Source organism: Heteronotia binoei, chromosome 11 (assembly GCF_032191835.1).
Source record: "Heteronotia binoei isolate CCM8104 ecotype False Entrance Well chromosome 11, APGP_CSIRO_Hbin_v1, whole genome shotgun sequence".
In the NCBI taxonomy this organism is placed as follows: Eukaryota; Metazoa; Chordata; class Lepidosauria; order Squamata; family Gekkonidae; genus Heteronotia; species Heteronotia binoei.
Window position 1 is genome coordinate 37,224,941 of NC_083233.1, and position 22,877 is coordinate 37,247,817.

The 22,877-nt window shown below is 41.8% G+C and overlaps 1 protein-coding gene across 3 annotated transcripts in view; it reads left to right on the top strand.

Moving 5' to 3' along the window:
• The window catches only part of CD99L2 (CD99 molecule like 2), an 89,161-nt gene that overhangs the window by 53,633 nt on the left and 12,651 nt on the right, over positions 1-22,877 (top strand). For 2 of the 3 annotated variants that reach the window (XM_060249391.1, XM_060249390.1), the window contains exons 2-8: positions 9,257-9,313; positions 12,003-12,044; positions 12,872-12,964; positions 14,100-14,180; positions 15,347-15,439; positions 18,498-18,533; positions 20,608-20,673. In XM_060249391.1, the coding sequence (XP_060105374.1) occupies positions 9,257-9,313; positions 12,003-12,044; positions 12,872-12,964; positions 14,100-14,180; positions 15,347-15,439; positions 18,498-18,533; positions 20,608-20,673 (468 nt within the window). The remainder of the gene's footprint in view (positions 1-9,256; positions 9,314-12,002; positions 12,045-12,871; positions 12,965-14,099; positions 14,181-15,346; positions 15,440-18,497; positions 18,534-20,607; positions 20,674-22,877) is intronic. The other variant, XM_060249392.1, reaches the window with a different exon arrangement.

Sequence of the window (22,877 nt, forward strand, 5' to 3'; positions counted from 1 at the left end):
CTAACAGCAGTGGTGACACTTGAACCGGATTCTCCATTATGAACACTATATCGTCTGCAAAAGCTTTGTATTTATAAGAGAATCTTCTAATTTTTAGACCTTCTATTTTTTCATCTTTTTGAATTTGTTGTAACAGAATTTCAAGAGTCATTATAAACAACAATGGTGATAGCGGGCATCCTTGCCTTGTTCCTTTACTCACTTTCAATTCTTTGGTAAGGTCTGCGTTTATACACAATTTTGCATGCTGATCTGTATATATTGCTCTTGTCATTTTTATAAATTGTTCTCCTAAATTAATTTTTCCCATTACCGCAAACATAAAGTCCCAATTTAAGTTGTCAAAGGCTTTCTCTGCGTCAACAAAAAATAAGGCCACTTCTTTTTCCGGGTGCTTTTCATAGTATTCCACGACATTAATAACAGCTCTTACATTGTCCCTTATTTGTCTTTTAGGAAGAAATCCCGCTTGGTCTTTGTTTATAAAGTTGGTCAGGTATTGTTTCAGTCGCTCTGCTAAAATTCTTGTATAAATCTTATAATCATTATTCAACAATGAGATTGGTCTATAATTTTTCACGTTTGTGCTATCTTTATCTTCCTTAGGAATCAAAGAGATTACAGCTTCCCTCCAGGTCTTTGGGATTTTCCCTTCTTCTCTTATCGTGTTTAACAACTTCAACAGTTTGGGTGTTAATTCATCCTTAAGAGATTTGTAAAATTTTGATGTAAATCCATCTGGCCCTGGAGCTTTACCCTCTTGCATTGCTTTTATTGCTGCTTCTATTTCAATTTTTTCTATTGGGTCATTTAATATCTTTTTCATATATTCCGTCAAAGGTGCCACCTGGATATTTCGTAGATACTCTTCCACTTTTTCTTTACTTATATTCACACCCTTGAATAAATTTGCATAGTATTTAAAGAATTCTCTTTTAATTCCTTCTTGATCCACTACTGTTTTCCCATTTGCCATGATTTTATTTATAGTCTTATTTTCTTTCTTTCTTTTTAATTGCCAGGCCAGGTATTTACCAGGTTTGTTTGCACTTTCAAACGATTTCTGTTTCAAATTTTTTAAATTCCATTCTAGTTCTTTATTCAGCAAATGTTTAACTTGGGATTGTAATATCGTAATTTCTTTTATTAATTTTTTCTTCCCTGGTCTTTTTTTTAAGTCCTTTTCTTTTTTATTTATTTCATTTTGCAGTGCTGACAGCCTTTCTTCTCTTGCTCTTTTGTCTTTATTATTCAATGTAATTAATATACCCCTCATTACTGCTTTATAAGTGTCCCATACTGTTTGATACTCCATATCATCCGTTTCATTTATTTGGAAGAATGCTGCAGTCTCCTTTTCTAAAAATGACACAGTGTCTTTATTTTGTAGTAAATCCTCATTAATTCTCCATCTTCTTGATTTTCTTTGCAATTTTGTGGACCAGCATATTGGATTATGGTCCGCCCAAACCTTTGGAAGAATCTCAATTTTTTTTGTTATGAGGCTCAAGCCTTGGGAACCCCACAACATGTCAATTCTGGAAAAAGAATTATGCCTTGCTGAGAAAAATGTATAGTCTCTTACCTCAGGGTTGAACTTTCTCCAAATGTCTTCTAGATTTTCCTGTTTAATCAACTCAAAGAAAGAATTGGGCAGCTTCCCTTCTTTATCATTCTTCTTTGGACTTGATCTGTCAAGGTTATTTTGTATTGTCCCATTAAAATCGCCCATCATCAATACCTGGTCATAGGTCTCTTCGTCCATTTGTCGATTTATGTCTTTAAAGAATTTGTCTTTTGCTCCATTGGGTGCATAAAGTCCTAGTAGTAACGTTTTTTTCGCCTCTATCGTCACCTCAACAGCAATATATCTTCCTTCTTTATCTTTAAAGATTAATTTTGGGTCAAGTTGTTCTTTAATGTAAAAAACCACCCCTCTTTTCTTTTGCTCTGCTAGTGAAAAAAACTCCAACCCCAAATTTCTATTCCACAAAAATTTACTGTCCTTGCGTTGTATATGAACTTCCTGTAAACAAATTATATTACATTTTTGCTTTTTAATCCAATGAAATGTTCTCCTTCTTTTCTGTGGTGAATTTAGTCCATTTATATTCCAAGATAGTAATTTGTACTCCATTATGATGTTGGTTCTTTATTTTCTTCAAAAAAGCTATGCATCTCTTGTTCGCATCTTATTGTAATCCTTTTGCCATTTTGTTCAAATCCAAGACCCTCTGGTATTATCCATCTATATCTTGTGCCCTCTGCACGCAACTGATCAGTTAGCTTCTTGTACTTTTTCCTATCGCTGATCACTTCTCTTGGTAGCTCTTTCATTATTTTAACTCTGCTCCCTTCTATTGCCCAGGCTTTTTGGTACCCTTTCCTCAAGATTTTCTCTGCCACCTCTTTTGATCTTAATCTTATGACGATGTCTCTTGGCAGGCCTTTATTTTTCGCATAAACTGAGTTGACTCTATAGGCACCCTCCAACATACTCTTAAATCTGTCAGGGTCTTCTTCTATGTACTCAGTGATGATATCCACCATATAGCCTTTTAAATCTGTCTCTTCTTTTTCAGGTATCCCTCTTAGACGCACTTGTGACTCCAGCAACTTACAGTCGTGTATTATGACCTTTTCTTGGATTTTTAGCAAGGCAGAGGCCTGTGTATCCACTTTCATCTCTACCTCTTTCACTTTATTTTGAGTCTCTTCCTTAAAACTCTCTATCTCCTTCCTAAGGTCTCCAACTTCTTTTTTAATATCTTTTTTTATTGCCAAATGCAATTTGTCCATAGCTTTTAACATTTTTGCCTCCAGAGCGTCAAATTGAGACTGCATCTTGTCAAATGATTGGGCCCTTGCACGTGTTATTCTTTCTACTGACATATAAAAAATCACCAAACCTTAAAAAAATCCCCACATAAAGTTTGGCATCCAATCCAATAGCTTAGAGCCAGTTCTTTCAGATGAGACTAGTTTCGTTTTTCTCCCTTCTTCCTGAGCAAAGATATTGAATTTTAACAATTTTGACAGTTTTTCTCCCTTTTAAAATGGCAATCGTTATTTCTCTATGGTACAGTTCCAGCCTAGAGAGGTCTCTCTTCGTCTTTCTTGGTCTGAATCTTGGACTCAATTCCTTCCTAGTTCAAAGGTCGGATGTCACAGCTCTTGTTATCCTTATAGGCTCTGATTTGTTGTCCAGCCCCTTTTAGTTTCACTTCCTGTCACAGTTTAGACTGATCTCGTGTCTAATCTCGCAGTATTTTGAGCTGCATGAAGAAACCGCAACCACAAAAATCCAAAACAATATGTCTTTACTCCAGATATCTTTGAAGGCAATTATTTTTACGGCGTTCAATTTTCACTAGCTGAATTCTTCCTACTATGCCCCCACTCAGCTCAGTTCATTCAAGGTTCTGCAGTTTATGGGCATATATACACGGCAACTCTCTTTTCTTTCTTCTGCGTCACCAGCCTCCGACTGCCAATTTTCACTCTTATCTTGAAGGTTTTTTTTTTTTTATTTTTTGCTGTTGTTCACTTCCAAAGCCACAGAGCTCAGCTTAACAAGGTAAAAGTTTTTTTTTCCATTCAATTATGCTTTGCCTTCGTCTGTTGTTAATCCACTCAGTGTTTAAACTATATTCAAAGTCTCTCAGAGTGAAGATAAGAATGATAAGTGTACCTTTTAGATGTTCTTAACTCCCTCGGCTGTTATTTTCTTGCAATTAAAATCAGTCCTTCTAGAGTGCTTGGATTCCGACAGCCTTAAGTGACCGAAGTCACTTTAGAGTCACTGCAGACGATGGTTGACAAATTCCATTGCCGGACATCAAGAAATGAAGGAGTCAGCTTCCTGACTCTTCCAGTTCGATATCAACAGCATTAAAGGAAGATAAGTCGTCTTGGGTTAACCCTTGCCTAGGGTTAATGAGCATAGACCTTATCAGGGGTCTTTAATACCCTGAACAGTGACAATAAAATCCCCCTCTGTTAGGGGGCTGCAGACTGTCTTCCAGCCAAACAGGAAGTCCGCAGTCCAAGGGACTCTCAATATTCTTCTCCAGCACCACAGATCAAAAGCATCTATTCTTCTGCGCTCAGCCTTCCTTATGGTCCAACTCTCACTGTCATACGTTACTATTGGAAATACCATTGCTTGACTGTACAGACTTTTGTTGGCAATGTGATATCTCTACTTTTTATTATGCTGCCTAAGTTTGCCATAGCTTTCCTCCCAAGGAGCAGGTGTCATTGCTGCAGTCACCATCTACAATGATCTTGGATCCCAAGAGCATGAAGTCTGTCACTACTTCCATGTCTTCCCCTTCTATTTGCCAAGGAGTGATGGGGCCGGACGCCATGATCTTAGTTTTTTTTTTATGTTGAGTTTCAAACCAACTTTTTTGCTCTCCTCTTTCACCCTCAGCAAGAGGCTTTTTAGGTCCTCTTCACTCTCTGGTATCAGAGTCATCATCTGCATATCTGAGGTTGTTGTTTTTTCTGGTAATCTTAATTCTGATTTGTGCTTCATTCAGAGCAGTATTTCGCAAGATGTACTCTGCATATAAATTAAAATAAGCAGAGTGACAATATACATCCTTGTTGTACTCCTTTTCCTATTATAAACCAATCAGTTGTTCCATATCCAGTTCTGTCACTTCTTGACCCTTATACAGGTTTCTCAGGAGACATGTGAGGTTGTCTGGTACTTCAGGGAGCTTAGCGCAGCACACACTGATCTCCCTTCCTCCATTATACCTTTAGCCAGTTTGGTGTAGTGGTTAAGTGTGCGGACTCTTATCTGGGAGAACCGGGTTTGATTCCCCACTCCTCCACTTGCACCTGCTGGAATGGCCTTGGGTCAGCCATAGCTCTGGCAGAGGTTGTCCTTGAAAGGGCAGCTGCTGTGAGAGCCCTCTCCAGCCCCACCCACCTCACAGGGTGTCTGTTGTGGGGGAGGAAGGTAAAGGAGATTGTGAGCCGCTCTGAGACTCTTTGGAGTGGAGGGCGGGATAGAAATCCAATATCTTCTTCATCTTCTTCTACAACAACCCTTTGAGAAAGGTTATGCTGCTAGTGATTGACCCTTCAACTTCCATTCAGTTTCGCTACTCAAAGCCAGCTTTTTCTGCTGTGTTGTTTTTGAAGGCGAACCTATATACTCTTTTCAAACCTGTATTTTCCACTTTAAAAATTCCGTCAGCTTAGTGGAGGGAGGGAACAGTGCTGTTTTGAATTTTATGGGCTGAAGGAGATGAGTGATCTTTGTTTTTGCTGCCTTTTAATAGTGGTGGTGAGAAGGGATTTTGGTGGGTGCAACTTTTCCCACTGCTGCCCAGCTCTATTTCTTCATCCATCTTCTTTCTTCCATTGTGGCACTCAAAGCAGCATTTATGGATTTTCCCAGAAAGTCTCCTACTCAGACACTGACCAGATGCATCACTTTGTGTGCTTTATGTCCCTTGTGGCTCCACCAAACCCCCACTCTTCCTTTTCTACACCACTGTCAAAAGGCCAGGAGTTTTGTATTCATTTACTCTTTGCTGCCCTCTTGACAGTGAAACTCTGGAACTGTGGAGTGGCTATTTTAACACAATGTGTGGGCTATGTATTCAACACTGTTCTTAGAAGGGGGAAGGAGGAGGGGGAAACTTTCCAGATAAAAAAATGAAGCAATGACAACATGCCCATGGATTGGAACTTGTTCTCTTCTCCATCTTCCTGACAGACTCACTGATGTTTATGGAGTTAGTACAGTTGCTGCACTTGTTGTTTGCCCCTGCATTGTATGCAAGGTGTAAAAACCTGCAGTTTCATCTCCAGGCAGTTTTCATTTCCAGTGTATGACTATTATCTGTTCATAGACTTTAAAATGACTTTCTCCCATTCTGTCAGCGTCAAAACGACCAAAACAGTTTTCAGTCGTTAAAAATAGAACCAAATAAATTTGAGAATGGTACACAACTTCTTATAAGAGGAGCTGTATTCTGAACTGCATTGACAATAAAATGGTTGTGGGTTTAAAGAGAGAAAACCAAGAGCACAGAGAGCCACAGGAGAAAACATTATTTCAAATTGTAGCCTAAAATTGTAAAAGAGAGTCAGAGGACTGGAACAAAAGCCGGGAGGTGGGGGAGAGGAATAAAAGCCAGCAATGTGTAAATAGCCAGGAAAATGAAACGGGCTTTGCCTGGTGCATGAAGCTCAAGAAAGTTGGCATTGAATGAATGGCCATAAGGGAAAGTCAACATGGTATAGCTGTTAGAGGGTCAGCTTAGGCCCTAGCAAATTTTCAAATTCCCATTCAGGCTTGAATGACCTTGGTCGAGTCACCTTCTCCCAGTCTCATCTATTTTACAGTTGTTGTGAGAACAAAACAGGGGAGGGAAAACCAAGTAAACTGCCCTGAGTGGTGGGATGAAAATGGGTAAACAGGAAGCAAGGTGCCACAACAGAGAAGGCCCTATCTCTAGTGGTTGCCCATCTTACCACTAATGCATGTAGAACAATCCATCTGAAAATGATATTGCTGGGCAAGTTCTTATGACAGCAACCAGTCCTATACAGAGGATAGTTGTTTCAGAGTAAGAGGTTCTTTGTTGTATTGTATTCTTTTGTGTAATTGTAAAAAAAACTGCCTCCACACTGTAAGGAGCCAAAATCTCCTATTAGTTTTCATACTCCTCTTTGATGGTACAGTTTTTATTCTCTCTCCAGTAGGTCATGGCAACAGCTGCATTATTCTGGGTTAAAAGCAGTGCTATTAATTGCATCACTTTGTAGTGTAATGAATCAGTTTCTTTAATACTTATTTAATCATAGTAAGATAAGAAAGAAAAAGTAAAAAGCTATTCCTTGAATACAAATATGGATTTAGTTCTGCTTCTGTGTCTTTCCTTTTTGCAAGATTTATTGATCATAGGATTAGGAGAGGTCCAATAGGGGGATGTTTATTTTGCATTCTCAAGAAGATTAATTTGTTCCCCTTTTGGGGGGGGGGTGTTGCTGTCCCATTCTGTGTCCTATGTTTAATGGCAGTGAGAGCCAGTGGGGAATACTGGACAGGGCTAGAATTAGACAGATTGAAGGATAGCACAGGATGTTCACTGGTAGACTTCTGAATTGTGTGTTTGCTCCTGGTCTGCAGTGTGGCAGACGGGATTTGCACTGGAGAAGGGGCAGGCCTGCCCACACACAACCTTTTCAATGCCCGCCACTCTTTGTCACAAACTTCTGTCTCCCATAGTCACAGGTCTCCCAGCCTGGTTCTGAGATCTATTAGTGGATCAAATAGGGGTGTCTTATTCTGGGGCAAGCTTCTTTGCTTACACACTTGTTGTAAAGGTAAAGGTAGACTCCTGTGCAAGCACTGAGTTGTTACCAACCCATGGGGTGACACTTGTGGAATATGCTTAAATGCAAGAAACGCAGACAGCTATCTCTTTAGGCAGGGCTGGATTAACAGGCAAAGTAGGCACTGGCCTATGGGCCCCCATGCCTTTAGGGGCCCCAGGCTGGCTTTCCCCCTCAGTTTTCAACCTGCTTGCAGCCCTCAGAGCCTGCACAAGCAGCCAGCAACTGAGCCGCTCTTTGCCCAATTTGCCTGGTGCGGCTGCCGCTGGTGTTGTTGCCAAGTTTGCCTCTCTCTCTCTGCCTCTCCCCCACAGCTTTGTCAAAGGGGCTTTTGAGAAGGGGTCTGCAGCAGGGGCCATGGGTGGCAGAGCAGGCACTCCGAGATAAATTTGCAAGGGGCCCCCCAAGATTTTGACTGCCTATGGGCCTCCACAGGGTTTAAAATAGTACTGTCTTTAGGATTCAGAAGTGCATACTGCCTTTCGAATATGCGTGCAGTTGAGAGAGCAGTTTTCAGGACACCTGATACAACCATGCTGCTTACATAGCCATTGAGCTAAGCAAGATATCAGCCTGCTCAGCGCTTGGACAGGAGGCAAGTCCCATTCTAGCTGCTCTCAGCTTCCAGCAGAAGAAGGGGATATGTGAAATAAAACTATACAAATAACTTTGAAGCCCTTCAGCTGGCACAGAAATTTATCTGCTGTTCCTCAATCCAGATCCCAAGTGAAACAGGACGTGATGTGTAAACCACCAGAATTGGAGTGGAATGCCCTGCTGTTCCTTGTGGGCAGGATGTGTAGAAATTTGGGGGCATTGCTCTGCACCTTCCACATTTCACTGTCCATTGAAATGCTGATCCTTGCTTCCCAGTGGCCTGGTGCCATCTCCTATTGTTGCTGGCCTTGTCAGTCTAGCCTTAAATTTATTCATGAAACATGCCGAAGCTCAGGTGGTTGCAGCTAAATCCATTTAGCGGTCGGAGGCAGAGGGAAAGCCATTTGAATGTTCTTGTATGGCCACTGCATTACTTTGGAGACCCAGAGGATATTAATTACTCTGTTTGCTTGCAGATGTAAAATCCGGAATTTATCAGTACAAACGCATTGAGAGTGAATCTTAAGTCAACAGTAATTAACAGGAGTGGGGAAAACAACAACGCAGGACACCCAAACGAAGGCTGAAAGCTGGTCTTTTCCCATTACAGCTGCTTGCAGTTCAGGGTGAATGTAGGATGGGCTGTGGGAAATACATAAGATGCAAAGTGATTTTTACTGCTAATATACCTTCTGTTCATCTATTCAGTTTATTCAGTAGAACTTTTGATAAATATCATGAGGAACTCAATTCTAGGAATCTGTGCCTGTAGCAGTTTCTTTCCACCTCCCCCCACACACACTGCAAATATAAAATTACTATTCCTGATCTCAGAGTGTGTTTGCTAGAAGCGTTTGGGTGGGTGGCTTTGTTCTGTTCTTCCCTTTTCTTTGTGTGTGTGTGTGTGTGTTTTGTTTTGTTGTGTCAGAATGCTGTGGCAATATTTTACAGGGCTTTTTTCAAACATATAATAATCGGGAGAGCATCCACTGATGAGTGACAGCTGGGGAGATGAATCGGCAGGCTCCGCTTGACAAATGCAAGCGTAGGGGGTGTATTTATACCACATCCATTAAGAGAGACAAATGGGAAGCTGAACGGCCGCCTGCCCTGCAATTTGGCAGTCACAGCATTCCGAGAAAGCGGCTGAGCCAGTGGGAAAGGGGTCAGTGCTGAAAATGTCACGAGCCGAAGCAATTTGGGAGAGCGCATCCTGTTGTCTTCTATTTTAAATTGTCTTAACATACCCTTCCCGTCTATTAGCAATGTAAAGCCTGTGCTAATTCTTTGTTTCTAGGATATGCTGATGACTTCAGTTTAGAAGATGCACTCGATGACCAGCCAACCAAGCGACGTAAGTCAGCCTTTTCCCAGGGAGAGCAAATTGGTTATAGACTGGGCTGATTGGCTTGGGTCCTGTCTTGCTGTTTTTATAGACAGGGACTAGCTCTGCAGCTGCCAACAGCTCAAATCAACACACATCTTGCGTGTCAAATTCAGACAACATGTGAACTGCATATGCCAATTCCTTCCTTCCTTCCTTCCTTCCTTCCTTCCTTCCTTCCTTCCTTCCTTCCTTCCTTCCTTCCTTCCTTCCTTCCTTCCTTCCTTCCTTCCTTCCTTCCTTCCTTCCTTCCTTCCTTCCTTCCTCTGCCTTTTCTCTTCACTCAAGGCAGCTTACAATAATAACAAAACACAAGTTAAAACCAAAATAATCCCAAATGTTCTTTCCCCAGTAAAAAATTGCCTGCTGTTTGTAGTCCAGGGCAAACAGGCAGCACCTCCCTATGATCCTGTAAAAGGGCACTCCCCTCTTGCACAGATTGGAATGGAAAGGAAAAGGTCCAGACTCTGCTTGATGCCTAGGAGAACAGCCAGCCAGCTGGTTGCCTGAAGACCATAGTTGGTGCACAGGAACATAGGGGAGGAGAGGCTCTTTCAGATTTGTGGACCCCAGGCTGTGAAACCCTCCATGCAATTCGACATCTAGCATACTTTCCTTCTTTGCTTGCTGTGTTGGTTTTCTTTTGCAGGGAATTCTTAAAGCGAGGGGGTGGGGGGAGCTTTCCAAAGTGGAATTACCAGTTATCCTCCTGCTTGCAGCCTGAAGCAATAAAAACCATAGCGTGACCTCAGATGTCTGCAGTCTCATTGCCACCTCTGCATATGTGAATGAGGGCTGGTTTCACATGGATGGTTTGTGTTGCCTTGACTTCCTTATGACAGCACTGTGGTCAGGAGCATCCACATGATAGCATCTTTTATTTAATGTACTTTTGTGCATTATTGCAATTCTTCTGGAAACTGGTTTTGTGCAGTGTTGTTGGAAAGAGCAATTAAAGCATTTTCCTTGCCTGAACCCCAAGGCTACCCACCCACCCACCCACACCAGAGAGCTTTTTCAGTCTTTTTCTAAAAAAATAAAATAAAAAAGAAACTGATAGGTCACTGCAGTGATAAAACAGTCTGTTGCCCAATCCAGTAGTTCCTAGCTCTCATGTAAAACAAAAAAGGTAGCCTGTTTTGCCTTATACCTTGCAACTTAGGATGGGCGTGAACCAGATCATGAGCCAAAATTCGGCATAAACATAGGCTGGTTTGGAACCTGCTAACTGATGCTCAGGAAAAGAGCCTTCCCCAAACATTTACCAGACTTTTGTCTGATCCAGTTTGTCTGTTCGGGGCCATTTAAACCTAACTGCTGAGCAGTGCAGGACCACAGCTGAGCTGTGAGGTTGAAATGACTGTGGGTACTTTGAAGCGGAGGGGGATGGGGAGCAAAATCAACTGCTAAAATGGCTGCAAGCCATTTAAACCTAACAGCAGTGCAGGGCTGCCCATCAGCTGTTAGGTTTAAATGGCTGCAAGCCATCAAACTCATTGATTTATCCCCCCCCTTCAGTTCAAAGCAAAACAGACAGGTTAAGTGGTTACCAGCCATTCAGTCTCTCCCAGGTGATCCCTGCCCCTTTGAGCCGCAGCCAAGAGAAAGGGGGAACTGAACTTGCTGAACTGGCTCAGTTTAACTGGGGGCCTTTTGGCTTGGTTTAGTTTGAGGTTTGGTTTGGGGGCCACCCAAAACCATGAACCAAAGTAGATTTTTTAGGTTTGTGCCCATCCCTATGTGCAACAAAAAGGGCACAGGGGTGGCCAAACTTGCTTACCGTAAGAGCCATATAGAATAAATGTCAGATGTTTGAGAGCCACAAGACATGAACATCAGGTGCTTGAGAGCCACAAGACAGGAAAGAAGGAGGAAAAAAAGTAAACGGGGGGAGAGGGGAGGAAGAGATGGAAAGAAAGCAACTTTAACTTTGCATGCCTTCTCCAAGCCACTGGCTGACTTGATTTGGAGAAGCAATTTAAAGAGACAACTGCCTTTTCCAAGCTGACCAACAAGGCAGTGGAGACTTTGAGAGCCGCACAATATGTGTGCAAGAGCCACAGTTTGGCTATCCTTGGGCTAGAAACTTGTATTAGAAAAAAAGAAAGAAAGCTGGAGACAAGTAGATTGTGGCAGTGCATTGTTACACTACAGAGATCTGGCAATCCCCTTCCTCCTTTCAAAAGCCCTCTTGTTGGGGTGAGGGAATGATGTCCATGGATGTCCAAGGCTTATGCAAGGGAAGTGTGGTGAAGACTGCTGTGTGGCTGCTCTGTTGCTTCTGCAAGAACTACACAGAGGATCTTCTGCATGTGGAAACAGAGTTTGCCTAAGTATTCACTTAATTCAGCCTGCTGTTTCAGAATTCAGTCAGCCAGATGCTGCTGGGTACTTCCCAGCACAGCATGTAGGACTTTCAATGCTGTCTTGACAGCACAAAGAGAAGAAACTTGTTTTATTCTCTTTTAAATGAAAACGGAAATTGTCTGGATAGTACCACATCCTGCACTTTCCCTTGCGGGGGAACATAATTTTTTTCCTCTCCAGTCCAGTATCTTATAAGATAGTTATCTTATAACATAGTTTAAGTTTCAGTAAATTGTGCTTTTTCATTAAATGCAACTAAAATTTTTGTTTTTCCCTTTTTTCCTTCTCCCAGCTACTCACAAGCCACCCAAAAAGCCTTCTTCTAGTGGAACAGGTGAGATGTTTGCAATTTGTTCTTTATCAGTGCTGTAATAAAGGCATTCGGATCTTGCAGCTCTTGTGTGTGGTGGTAGAGAGTGGCACCTTGAGAGTGATCATGGGGGTGGGCTGATGGATCTGGAGGAAGCAAAACCAGTTATCCCCCTCACCCCACCCCCCAAAAAATTGTGTGCTCTTGCTGCTTTTGCTGGCAATGAACTGTGTGTGATTGGTGGTTCCCTCAGTACCACAGCAACTGCAGTGCAGATGACGTTGCGTTAGCCACTGCACCGTCGTAGCCTTGGTGGACTCCTCCATTTCCTTGACACTCTCTACTGTAGAGTGAAAAACTGAACAATGGGATAACAGGAGAGAAAAGAAGATATGTCACCACCTGAATCTGCCTCGTATTGAGTCATTCTATTGGTCTATCTAGCTTAATAGTGGCAGTGCCTCTCCTGAGCCTTGAAAAGAGAAAGGTCTTGCCCCATCTGCTGCCTGAGAGCCTGCAACAGGAGATGCCTGGGACCGAAAGTGGGACCTTCTGCATTCAAAGCTGGGTCCTGCCATTCAGCTGTAGTGCTTCTGCTGCCCTCACCCTCAGGGATAGACTTTATTTCTCATGTAATGCTGGGTGTATTGTATTTTGTGAAAGCCACTGGGGTTTTACAGAAATAGAAAATGGTAGATTGACAAATGCATCTTTGCTGAGAGGTATAACACTGCAAACTATAAGCTGAGCTCAGAGAGAAATCAACACACATTATGAATGAGCACAAAGAAAATGTTTCTAATGCAGTTGTGTGCTTCCACTCCATATTTTTGTATATCCTTGGTGCACAGGTGGTTTTGATTTGTCTGATTACTTTGATGACCCTCTGGAGACAACGACAAAGCCAGCAAAGGTGACCACTGGCCCTTATCCAAAGAAACCAGGTAAGGATTCCATTCCTCACTGTGTTTTGAACAGGTGAAGCTAAATTCAAGTTGTCCTTTGAAAACCTTGAAAGGACCAAAGCTCCTGCTATATTTCCTTCTCTTTAACATTTAATCCCCCTTTCCTTCTCCTCAGAGCTTTCTCTTTGCTTTGCCTCCTGTTCCTAAGTTCCCTTGGACTTTGTATGCAGGTGAAAGTGCCATGATCTTCCCACTCTGTTTTTATATTTAAATTGTGTAAGTGCTCTTGCTTGTCCTGTCCTGTTGCACGAGGGCAGAAACAAACTCTTTCACATGTCATTTGTATTGTATAGTGGGCAAAAAATGCAGGCAAGGGCAACAGACAAAGCAGTCATACTCCTTTAGTGCACAGGACACAGGTCTGGAGGCCTAGCTACTTTGCTTAGTTTGTTTAGCTACTTCTATGTGATTGCTTCCTATTTCAGTACCAATAAAATGGTAGTGGCCAGATATTTAGGTCATTTTACTGCATGCTTAAATATTGGTGGGCACGCACTCATGCACATGTTAAAAACTCACTTGAAGCTGACTCACAAGTTGGACATACATGGCTTTATGACTCACTCACAGCTGAACATGGCAATTTCCTCCATGAAATTTTTGTAAGAGATCTTGTGTAACATGGACGTTCCATCTATGGTACACTATCTGTGGTGGCTCCCCAGGGCTTTTTTTATAGCAGGAACTCCTTTGCATTTTAGGCTACACCCCCCCCCCCTAATGTAGCCAATCCCCCCAGAGCTTACAGGGCTCTTCTTACAGGTCCTACTGTAAGCTCTTGGAGGATTGGCATCATCAGGGGTGTGTGGCCTAATATGCAAAAGAGTTCCTGCTACAAAAAAGCTCTGGGCTCCTTCATATGCTCAAGCCATTGCATCATGTCACAGTCATCAATGTGTGAACATGTCTTATGTGAATTGATTCCAGATCTCTTGAAAAATTGATCTGGTGTGTGTTTGGGTGAAGGAGTTTAAAAGTTAGTCCAGATGTTACATAGCCCACAGGTCCCATAATCATCAGAAGTGGAGTTGCTGTAACTAAATAATTTTTTATAGTCTTCTCTGTTGAGCATTCTGGGTTCAAGGGTATTTCTCCTTGTTTTGCCTTACTGCAGATGATATCCGCTGGAATGTGCAGTACACCACCACCACCAAGCAGCCGAAAATGACCAAGGCACCACCCAAAAAACATCCAGGTGAGTTCTAACCTTGCAGGGGCATGTTAGGCATTAAAAGCTTAAAGCAGGGCAGGGTGGGGAAGAAAAGTGATTATGTTATATTCTCTACAGATCCCATTTTAAGTACTGCTTGAAGACTTACATTGGTGCAAATCCAGAACTCATGCAGATCCACAGTCATAATTGTTCTTAAGATTTTGTCAGAGAGAACATTTCAGGAATAAAATTGTGTCCCATCAAAAGAAGAGACAGTAGGTGTGCTGTCATTCTTCCTGTTTTAGCTTAAGCATGATAGCATTGACAGGCCATTAGTATAGGTATTTTCTTTCAGCCCTTCTTCACAGAACCCTAGACCTTAATTATTTCTCCTGATGCTAAAACTGAAACTTTAGCTTTAGCTAAAACTAAAACTGAAGCTTTATAATTGCTACTATTCTAAAGACAGCCAAAATTAATTTGCTTCGAGTGTGGATTCATTTCACATTTGGGAAATACAGATAGGGGAAATTTGCTGGAGGACCAGATGTTGAATTTCAAGAGAGGAAGAATTCACCAACTATCCCAATAATCAGTGTGTTTTGGAATACATTTCTACCAGATTTCATCTTAATGTCTATAGAAGCAGCCTAACAATTCTGGTATTCCTTTCAATGGTGTGACCCAAATAACTCTATGCCTATAAGCTTTAAGAAACTAAACAGAGTAACATGGGTGAGGATTCTTACATTACACTGAATGTATCTTTGCAGAAGGTCACAAGCTGAATTTCATCCAAATGGTTTTGTTACTTTCTGCACAAAATAAAATGGGAGACTAGTTCATATGTCCCCCTTCCCTTATTTTGGTGGTTATATGATATTCTAGCACTTGGTTTGCTATGAAGGACACCTTTTATGAAAAGTGACATTTATACTGACCACAGTTAGGCAAGGACCTGGCTGAATTAATCAGAAACGTCTTCCAGCATTTATTTATTTATTTATTTATTTTATTCGATTTGATTTGATTTTTAGCTCAACCTTCCCGTAGGAAATATTGCATGAAAACATGAGCCCTTCTAGCTCCACTTCTAACAGGCAGCATCTTTTTAAAGTTATGAATCATAGGCAATTTAAATTCTTCAGTGATGATAGATACCTGCCGAGAGTTAGAGACCCACATGTAACCAGTGTGCTATTTTATAGCCAAAGATCCCATGGATTTTGACTTAAGTGATGCCTTGGATGACCAAAATGATGGGCAAGGTGGTGGGACACCAGTTGTCAATCCTGGTGGAGGTACGTTCATTAATTGACCTCATCTTTGCTTTGGTTTATGTTTTTGTAAAGTCATTCATCCTTTTTCCAGCACCTGTTTGGCGTCTGCCATCTTAGGTTGCTCAATTTGTAGATAGTCAGAAAATTATCCTGTGTTGAATTGTTTTCATTGCATATTTCTATTATTTGTTGTTAATTTTGCTCTGCTGCTTATTTTACCATTTTAATCTATTTTGTGATGATATTTATATGTTTTTAGTCTGATTATTTTCATTTGTAAGCTGCTCTGCTTCTTTCCTTTTATTCCTTTAGTAGCTCAATGATTAACAAATCTTGAGCAACAGAAGATTCTCATTCTTCATTTTTGGCTGTAAGGGCTAAAAAGACTGAAATGAATTTTGCTACTGCCAAAGTGACCTTAGGATCCCTATCACTAAGCAGTGTTTCCAGAGTGTAGGGGGAACAACTGATCACTTAGTGGCTGTATATAATGATCCTTTATATTCTCAAAAAACCTGCATTTGAGCAACCCCCCCCCCCCCCCGAAAAGATGTATCAATCCTATTAAGGTCACAAGGGCAAATTCTATTGGATTAAGGCCTCTTCATTTATAAGCTGTTTTAAGCTTTTGAAGAATGATGCAAACAAACAAACAAACCTGGCCCTCCTGAGGAGGAGGCTGTATGCCTTCTGAGAAAGACCACATGCACCCTGAATGGTGTAGGCCCCTTGCTTTATTGGGATCCATCTTAAAAGACCACAATTCTGACCTTTTTTTTTTTTTTGGTCTGGGTGCAAACATCCAAGTGGTATAGGAGTAGTAAAACCAGCTGTGAGTACTCAAAACTACAGGAAGTTACCATCAGCATTAAATTATTCAAAAAACATTAGGGAATAGATTGAAACCCTAGAAGAGGCAATTTAGGAATCCAACAGAACCACTGCTGGAACCACTCCATTGTAAATCTAGCCCAGTCTTGCACATCCACACATACCTGGGCTAGTAATTTGTAACATTCTCCCCAACATAAAACTTTGGTAGCTTCCCTAGCTTGTCACTTGGAGGCGCTTTTCTGCTTGCCCCAGGAGATCAAACATCCCTGTCCTGCCTCTTCCTGTGAAGCTGACAGGTGATGGGGCTCTAGGTGGAGATGTCTCTGGAAAGGGAAGAGCCAAATGACTTTGCTTATTTCGGGCCCATTGTGTGCATTGCAGGGGGTGCAGCTGAATGAAGCAGCCTCTTGCCTCCAGGTGAAATGGAAGAACAATGCTCCTCTTAGACTCGCTGTGTCCCTGTGTTGACCATCTGGGAACAGTGTTTCCTCTAAGCTGAGTTAGAGTGAGCTAGCTCACAGATTTTTAGCTTTCAGTTCATACATTTTTGTCTTAGCTCAGGAAGGATGACTGCAGAACACACTAATTTATGCAGTAGCTCACAACTTTAATGCCAGCTACTCACAACTTTAATTCCAGTAGCTCACAAAGTAGAATTTTTGCTCACAAGGCTCTGCAGCTTAGAGGGAACATTGCCTGGGAGTACACTGTGAAATCTCCATCTTATGCTGTTATTTTTTAAGGCAAACATAGACGTAGTGAAAAATGAAATCGTTTATCTAGATCTGGCTGAAGTCTTGCGGCAGGTGAAAAAAAAGTAAGTTTCAATAAAAGAAAAGAGGGCTTCCCCATCCCTCCCCAAGGTCAACCTCAATGGAAAGCCCTTACACTGTTTCTGAAAGTCATTTAGTGGTACCAGAAATCTAGCATGGGTCAGTTTGCTAGATTTTAAAATGACTATTTTATAAAATGTATAAATCTTACTAGCGGTTCACAGGATTTTCTGCCTGAAGCAAACACAAACATGAAGACAGTTTTCAGAGAGGTATCTGTATGAAAGCAAAACGGAGTCTTGTGATACCTCCAGGATCAATAGGTTGATTGTGGCAGAGCCTTTACCTGGGTGGCTTAAGCTATCCTGATCTCATCAGATCTCAGAGCCAAGCAGGGTTGGCCCTAGTTTCTACTTCAATGAAATAGCACCAAGGAAGTCTAGAGTTGCTGTGCAGAGGCAGGCAATGGCCAGCCACCTCTGTTTGTCTCTTGCCTCGAAAACTGTGCAGAGTCTCCATAAGTCAGCAGCCACTTGATGGCACTTTCTAACACCAGGCTTTTATGCCCTAGGACTGATTCCAGTAGATACCTGAAGTGTATTCTCAGTTGGCAGAGATACACATTGGCACATGAAGAGGGGGGGAGGGGAAAGAACAGCGGTCCAAAATGCAGGGAAATGCTAGAGCTACAGGCTGTGTCATGTCTGCGCAAAGCCTAAATGTATACAAAGTGAACACGGCAGCAGTAATAACAGAATCTTGTTAGTCTTGCTAAGCTAATTTAACACTTGTAGTGTGAAAGGAACCCATAATTGTGATTGAGGCCTAATTGTTTAGTGTCAGGCTTCCTAATGAATTCTAATTCAGAAGCTTCTCATGGGAGAACTTTCCCTTGCAAGTTCCATTGTTGAAAAAATGGTGATCTTCAGGTCAGCAGCAGAGTGGTCTGTGATGCTGAAGTATTCTTCCCCTGCTTTCAGAGCACTGCCAGATTTGATAGCAAATTTGTGTCCATGGTTTCTTTTACTTGATAATGTATAATGTTGGCTTTCGTTACTCTGCCCCACAAAGTATGTTGTAATCTTCAGGACTTCTTTTGAGCAGGAATGCAGTTCTGGTTGGCATCAGGGGGTGTGGCCTAATATGCAAATGAGTTCCTGCTGGGCTTTTTCTACAAGAAAAGCTCTGATCATCTTTATAGTCTATCGTCCCCACCCCCACCTCTAGCTTTCTGGTCATTATTTTACCATGTTCATTTTTTAAAAAAAAGGATAGTTGGCAAGGCATTTGTTTCAGCTCAGGCTGGTCTTAATAGTGATAATGCTAAGAAAAGCAGGCAAAGCAGAATATTTGTTTGAATAGTCCCAACAGCTTGCCCTGTTTGAATGCTCTTTCCTTTGTGGTACTGCAAAACTTAAACCAACAACTGCTATTTTCTGTGATCAGTTAATGAATAAAGAATCCTGTTCCAGGCTCCAAAGGTAGAGATGGAAGAGGTGGAAAACCTGGTAAGGAGTCTTGGATTGGCTCCCAGTTACTACTGCCTGTTTTTTAACTGATGATAAATCTCTGTTCTTTCTCTGCCGTCCACTTTTTCTAAGCTCCCCAAAGCATCTTATTACTTATCTACACAGAGCACTGGAACTTTAGATGCTGAATACCTCTAGTAATTTCTCCTATTAATCAGGAACTCCCCTCTTTCTTCCTTTGATTGTTCCCACTTTATCACTGACTCAGTATCAGATCTTGTGTCAACCACCAGAATAACCCAATCAGACTATATTTTTTAAAAAACCTCCTCAATTTAAGAGATATTCAGAGAAAGCAGCCATTATGAATTCAAAAGCAGATCATTATTGCACCCATTTAGAGGCTTGGGGCCAGATACTGTCCCTCACTGAAGTTGTATGTATAGCTGAAGAAAGGGGGGGGGGGGTCCACTTTCTTTGGCCTCCTCTGGCCCCACTTTAACTTCAAGCATCTTCTCAGCTTTTTAGCAGGCACCCCAGAGAGCTGCTGCCAAATCAGGACAGTCCTAGGATATTAGTTTGACTCAGGGTTTCTTATATTATTCATCCCCTCAGGGACATGAAAAGATTGGTTTGCTTTGTGGGGGTAAGCTCAAGGAACTGAGCTCAGAAATTGTCTGGAGGGCAATGTGACAGTGACAGTGCTTTTACTACTGCACTTTAAGGTGTGGCCTTGAAGTTGCTGCCTGGGAAACTTATTTAGTTTTATTTAAACATGTGCACTGCTTTTTCATCTGAGGGCACCTGAAAGTGTGTTCATAAGAGATGTCCTTATTCAAAAAGTAAATCTAGTTCTGCCTCTTTCTTTTCTTTTTTTAAGGGGGTGCCGGAAGTATTTTCTTACAAGACTGAGGCAATGCCAGGGGAGCAAGTGGGTTGCAAGTTCCTCCCTCAAGGCTTTCCTTTGAGGAGGGGTTGGCATTCCTGCTAAGTCTTCTGAGGCCCAAAAGAACAAAAATGTCTGTGGAAGCCTGCAGTCCTCCTCCTCTTTGTTTCTCCTTCTTACCTGTTTCTCCTTTGCTTGATCCCTTCTCCTCCTGCCTGACCTCTTGCCCACAGTGTTACTTGCAGGGGAAGGGTTGCTTGTCTGCTTTGTATTATGGGGAGCGACTCATACAAGAAATGCTTGGTGTCCTGACTCACAAACAAGCAAAACAAATTGCTTTGTCTTCCCTGCATGCAATCAATCCTAGATCAAATGATTGTTTTCCCTGGCTGTTGATAGCCAAAGCATGGAGTGCGTGTCTTTCCCTCACACTTCCATCCCCACTTAACCATGGGAAACTCTCTCTCTCTCTTTCTCTCTCACAGTGTTAGCCTAAACATTGGGGTTGGCATTCCTGAATAAAGCCCTAGTACCAGGGCCCATTCTGGGTGTTTAGTTCTATTTGCTTGTCTACCAAAAAGTCTCAAGATGTGGCAAATTGCAGTTGGCACCAATACTTACCAAGGCTTCCAGGACATGAAGCACTTAAAACAGAAACTGGTCCCTGAGCTTTCTATTCTCAAGACTGTGTCCTTAATATAATTCCACCTGATCTTGCTTGCCATGAAGACAGTTAGGAAAGTGGAACAAATTAACTGCAGTCCAGCAAAGAGTCAGAGGTCTGTTAACCCATTGTTTAGGGTGTACATATTGGATTGTGGTAGCTGGGCGTTTGTGGATTGAGGCCTAGTACTTATGTGTTCCACTGATAGCCACTGATTTAGAGCAGGGATGCAGAAACATACAGCATAAAAATGCCAGAACACAGGATTACTCTTACCTGCCATTGATGAAAGATGTCGGTGAACGTGTCATGGGACTGCTGTGTTTTGGCACCAGCTTCATGCTTCTTTTAACAGTTCTTTCCACCCACCCACAAGCAGTGGTTATTTTTATTCCCTAATTGGCACCTAACCAGCACCAATCCTGCTAAAACATATCTCTCTGTTGGATGCATTACTAGAAAACATCATTCTTTTGCTAACTAATCAAACACAAATGTATTTTGACCTTTTATTTGTGGACTAATATGAGCCATTTCACATTTCATTCATTATAACTTTTCAGGTTTCTCAGATGATGACCTCGCTGGAATTCTGGATGATGGAGGCTACAAACCAGACAAGAAGAAAGGTATGGACTGTCACTTAGCTAAAACGCTTCCAGGATGTTCAGCTACATCACCTTGAACATATCAGCTGTATTCGGATGTCACCAGGAAACTATGATGAGAACAAGCCCAGTTCATTCTTGGGCTGTGATAGTTTTGCCACTGCCTTCCTTCCTCCTCTTGGATTCAGAACTGAGATTAGAGACTTCCAGGTTTAGAATTTAACTGTACTTCATTACATCTGAACTGGGTGTTTTTAACCATGGCTTGGTTTCTTACACACAGATTTGGATGGTAAACTAGGTTTAGACTCTGGTTTAGAATCCCAGTTTGTAGGCAAGAAGTCAAACCCCAGTTGATTAAAATAGCCAGTTCACAACCAACTGCCATGAAGTCTCCAATCTCTGTATGAATGAGGAGGAAGAATGGGGGAGGGAGATTGTGAGTCAGGAGATAAACAAGGCTTAATCTCCTGACTTTGTTCATAATGTCTGAATGTAACCATTGACTTTACAGCAAATCTTGTTAATCACAATGGATCTTATCCCATTAAAAGCCACATTAGAACTGTTAACTCAAGCACAGCAGCTGCAGTCAAATAGACCGGAACCCAGAGAGAGACAAGAGCACACCTGAAGACACTTTCCTAGGAATGAGCCCCACTGAGTAGCATAGGACTTACTTCTGAGTAGATCTGGTTAGGATTGCGCCTATAATCTTCTAAATTCCATGTTTTGTTTTGTTTTTGCAGAGAAGACTGGTGTGTCTCTTTCTGTTAAGCCTCGTCTGTAGAATCATGTTTTAGTACTCAATATTTTTAAAAATTACACATAGAAGACATGGTCTTTCTTGTTCAGAAGGAAACCTATTTTACAGGCTGTGTTTGTGAAGCTGCATCAGCTCTTAAATGAGTTCTCATTGTGACAGGTCCTTTCTTTTCTGGGCTGGTTGCAGCTAGCTGTTCAGTGAACTTTTGCTTCAGTGGCAATGGATTTGTTCAGAAACATATATTGAGGAGTGTGTGGCTGTTATGGTTTGCAATTAACACATATGCAAATGAAATGTTTGGGGCCATTTTGATAGACTTCTAAAATTTGTAAAGGCAGGATGACAACATCCTGTTGCTCTTTCCTGCCTTGCAGCTCTTAGGTTGAAGACGGCCAGATAGTCCCAAGTCGCACACTGTATGCAAAGCTGCCTTTGAGGAATGACTAGAAAGCACAGCTGTTTTGGGAATGCAGCTGCCAGAGTTTTGGACTGGGTTGGACTGCCTGGAGCATTTCTTGCCTGTTTTAGAACAACGTGATCAGCTGATAGACTGTTTTCAGGCCCAATTTAAAATGCTGGTTAAAGCCCTAAATGGTCATGCCAAAGATCTTCCACAGAAATGAATGTAGAGCTGCCTATGAGAATGAACCACAATCTGCAAGGACACTGGTTTGAATCTTGCCTCGGCCACACAGTCCCTAGGTGGTTTTAGGCAAACCATTTTTGCTCAGTCTCCCCATCTACATTACAAAAGTAATAATACTGGCACTTTTCCCTGGTTAGATTCTGCAGAGTGCACAAAGTCATTTTGTTTCAGCTGGCATTTGCTGTCTGATTTGGGCCTGCCTGGGCATCTGAATGGTGTTAGTTTTTGCTACTGGGTTCTTTTGGGCCAGCAAAGTGATCCAGTTTTGAACTGGACTGAAGTTCTGTGAATTGGTTTCATTGCTGTGGTTTTTTTAGAATGCATTTTTATTGTAGAGTTTTATGGATTGTCAGAAGCTGCTTCAATAACAGTTAGAAGCCACAAAATAAAACAAAAACCTAGTCCAGCAGAAGCTTTCATGGAATCAATTTTGTTAGGTTCCACTGGACTTCTGTTGTAATTTGCTGCTACCAACTAAAATAACCACCCATCTGGAATTAGAAGTGGGACAGCATTTTCCTTAATTAATTAATAATGCTGTTCTGAAGCATGGCATAGAGAGGGCCATCTGCTGTTGGCTAGAAAGGGGATCAGGCGAGAAACGTCTAGGCAATCTATAGAGGATACTTGCCTGCTGTTAATTGGGTGTGTGAGGAGCTGGTGTATATACACTGACACAAATCAATAACTAGTATACTATTCTTGTATACACAGAGAAGTAGTCTGAGCAGGCAGTGTATATGTGAGTGTAGTGTCTTGTGTGCTAGTGATCTGAATGTACATGTGAGAGAAAGACTAGGGGGAGCGAAACAG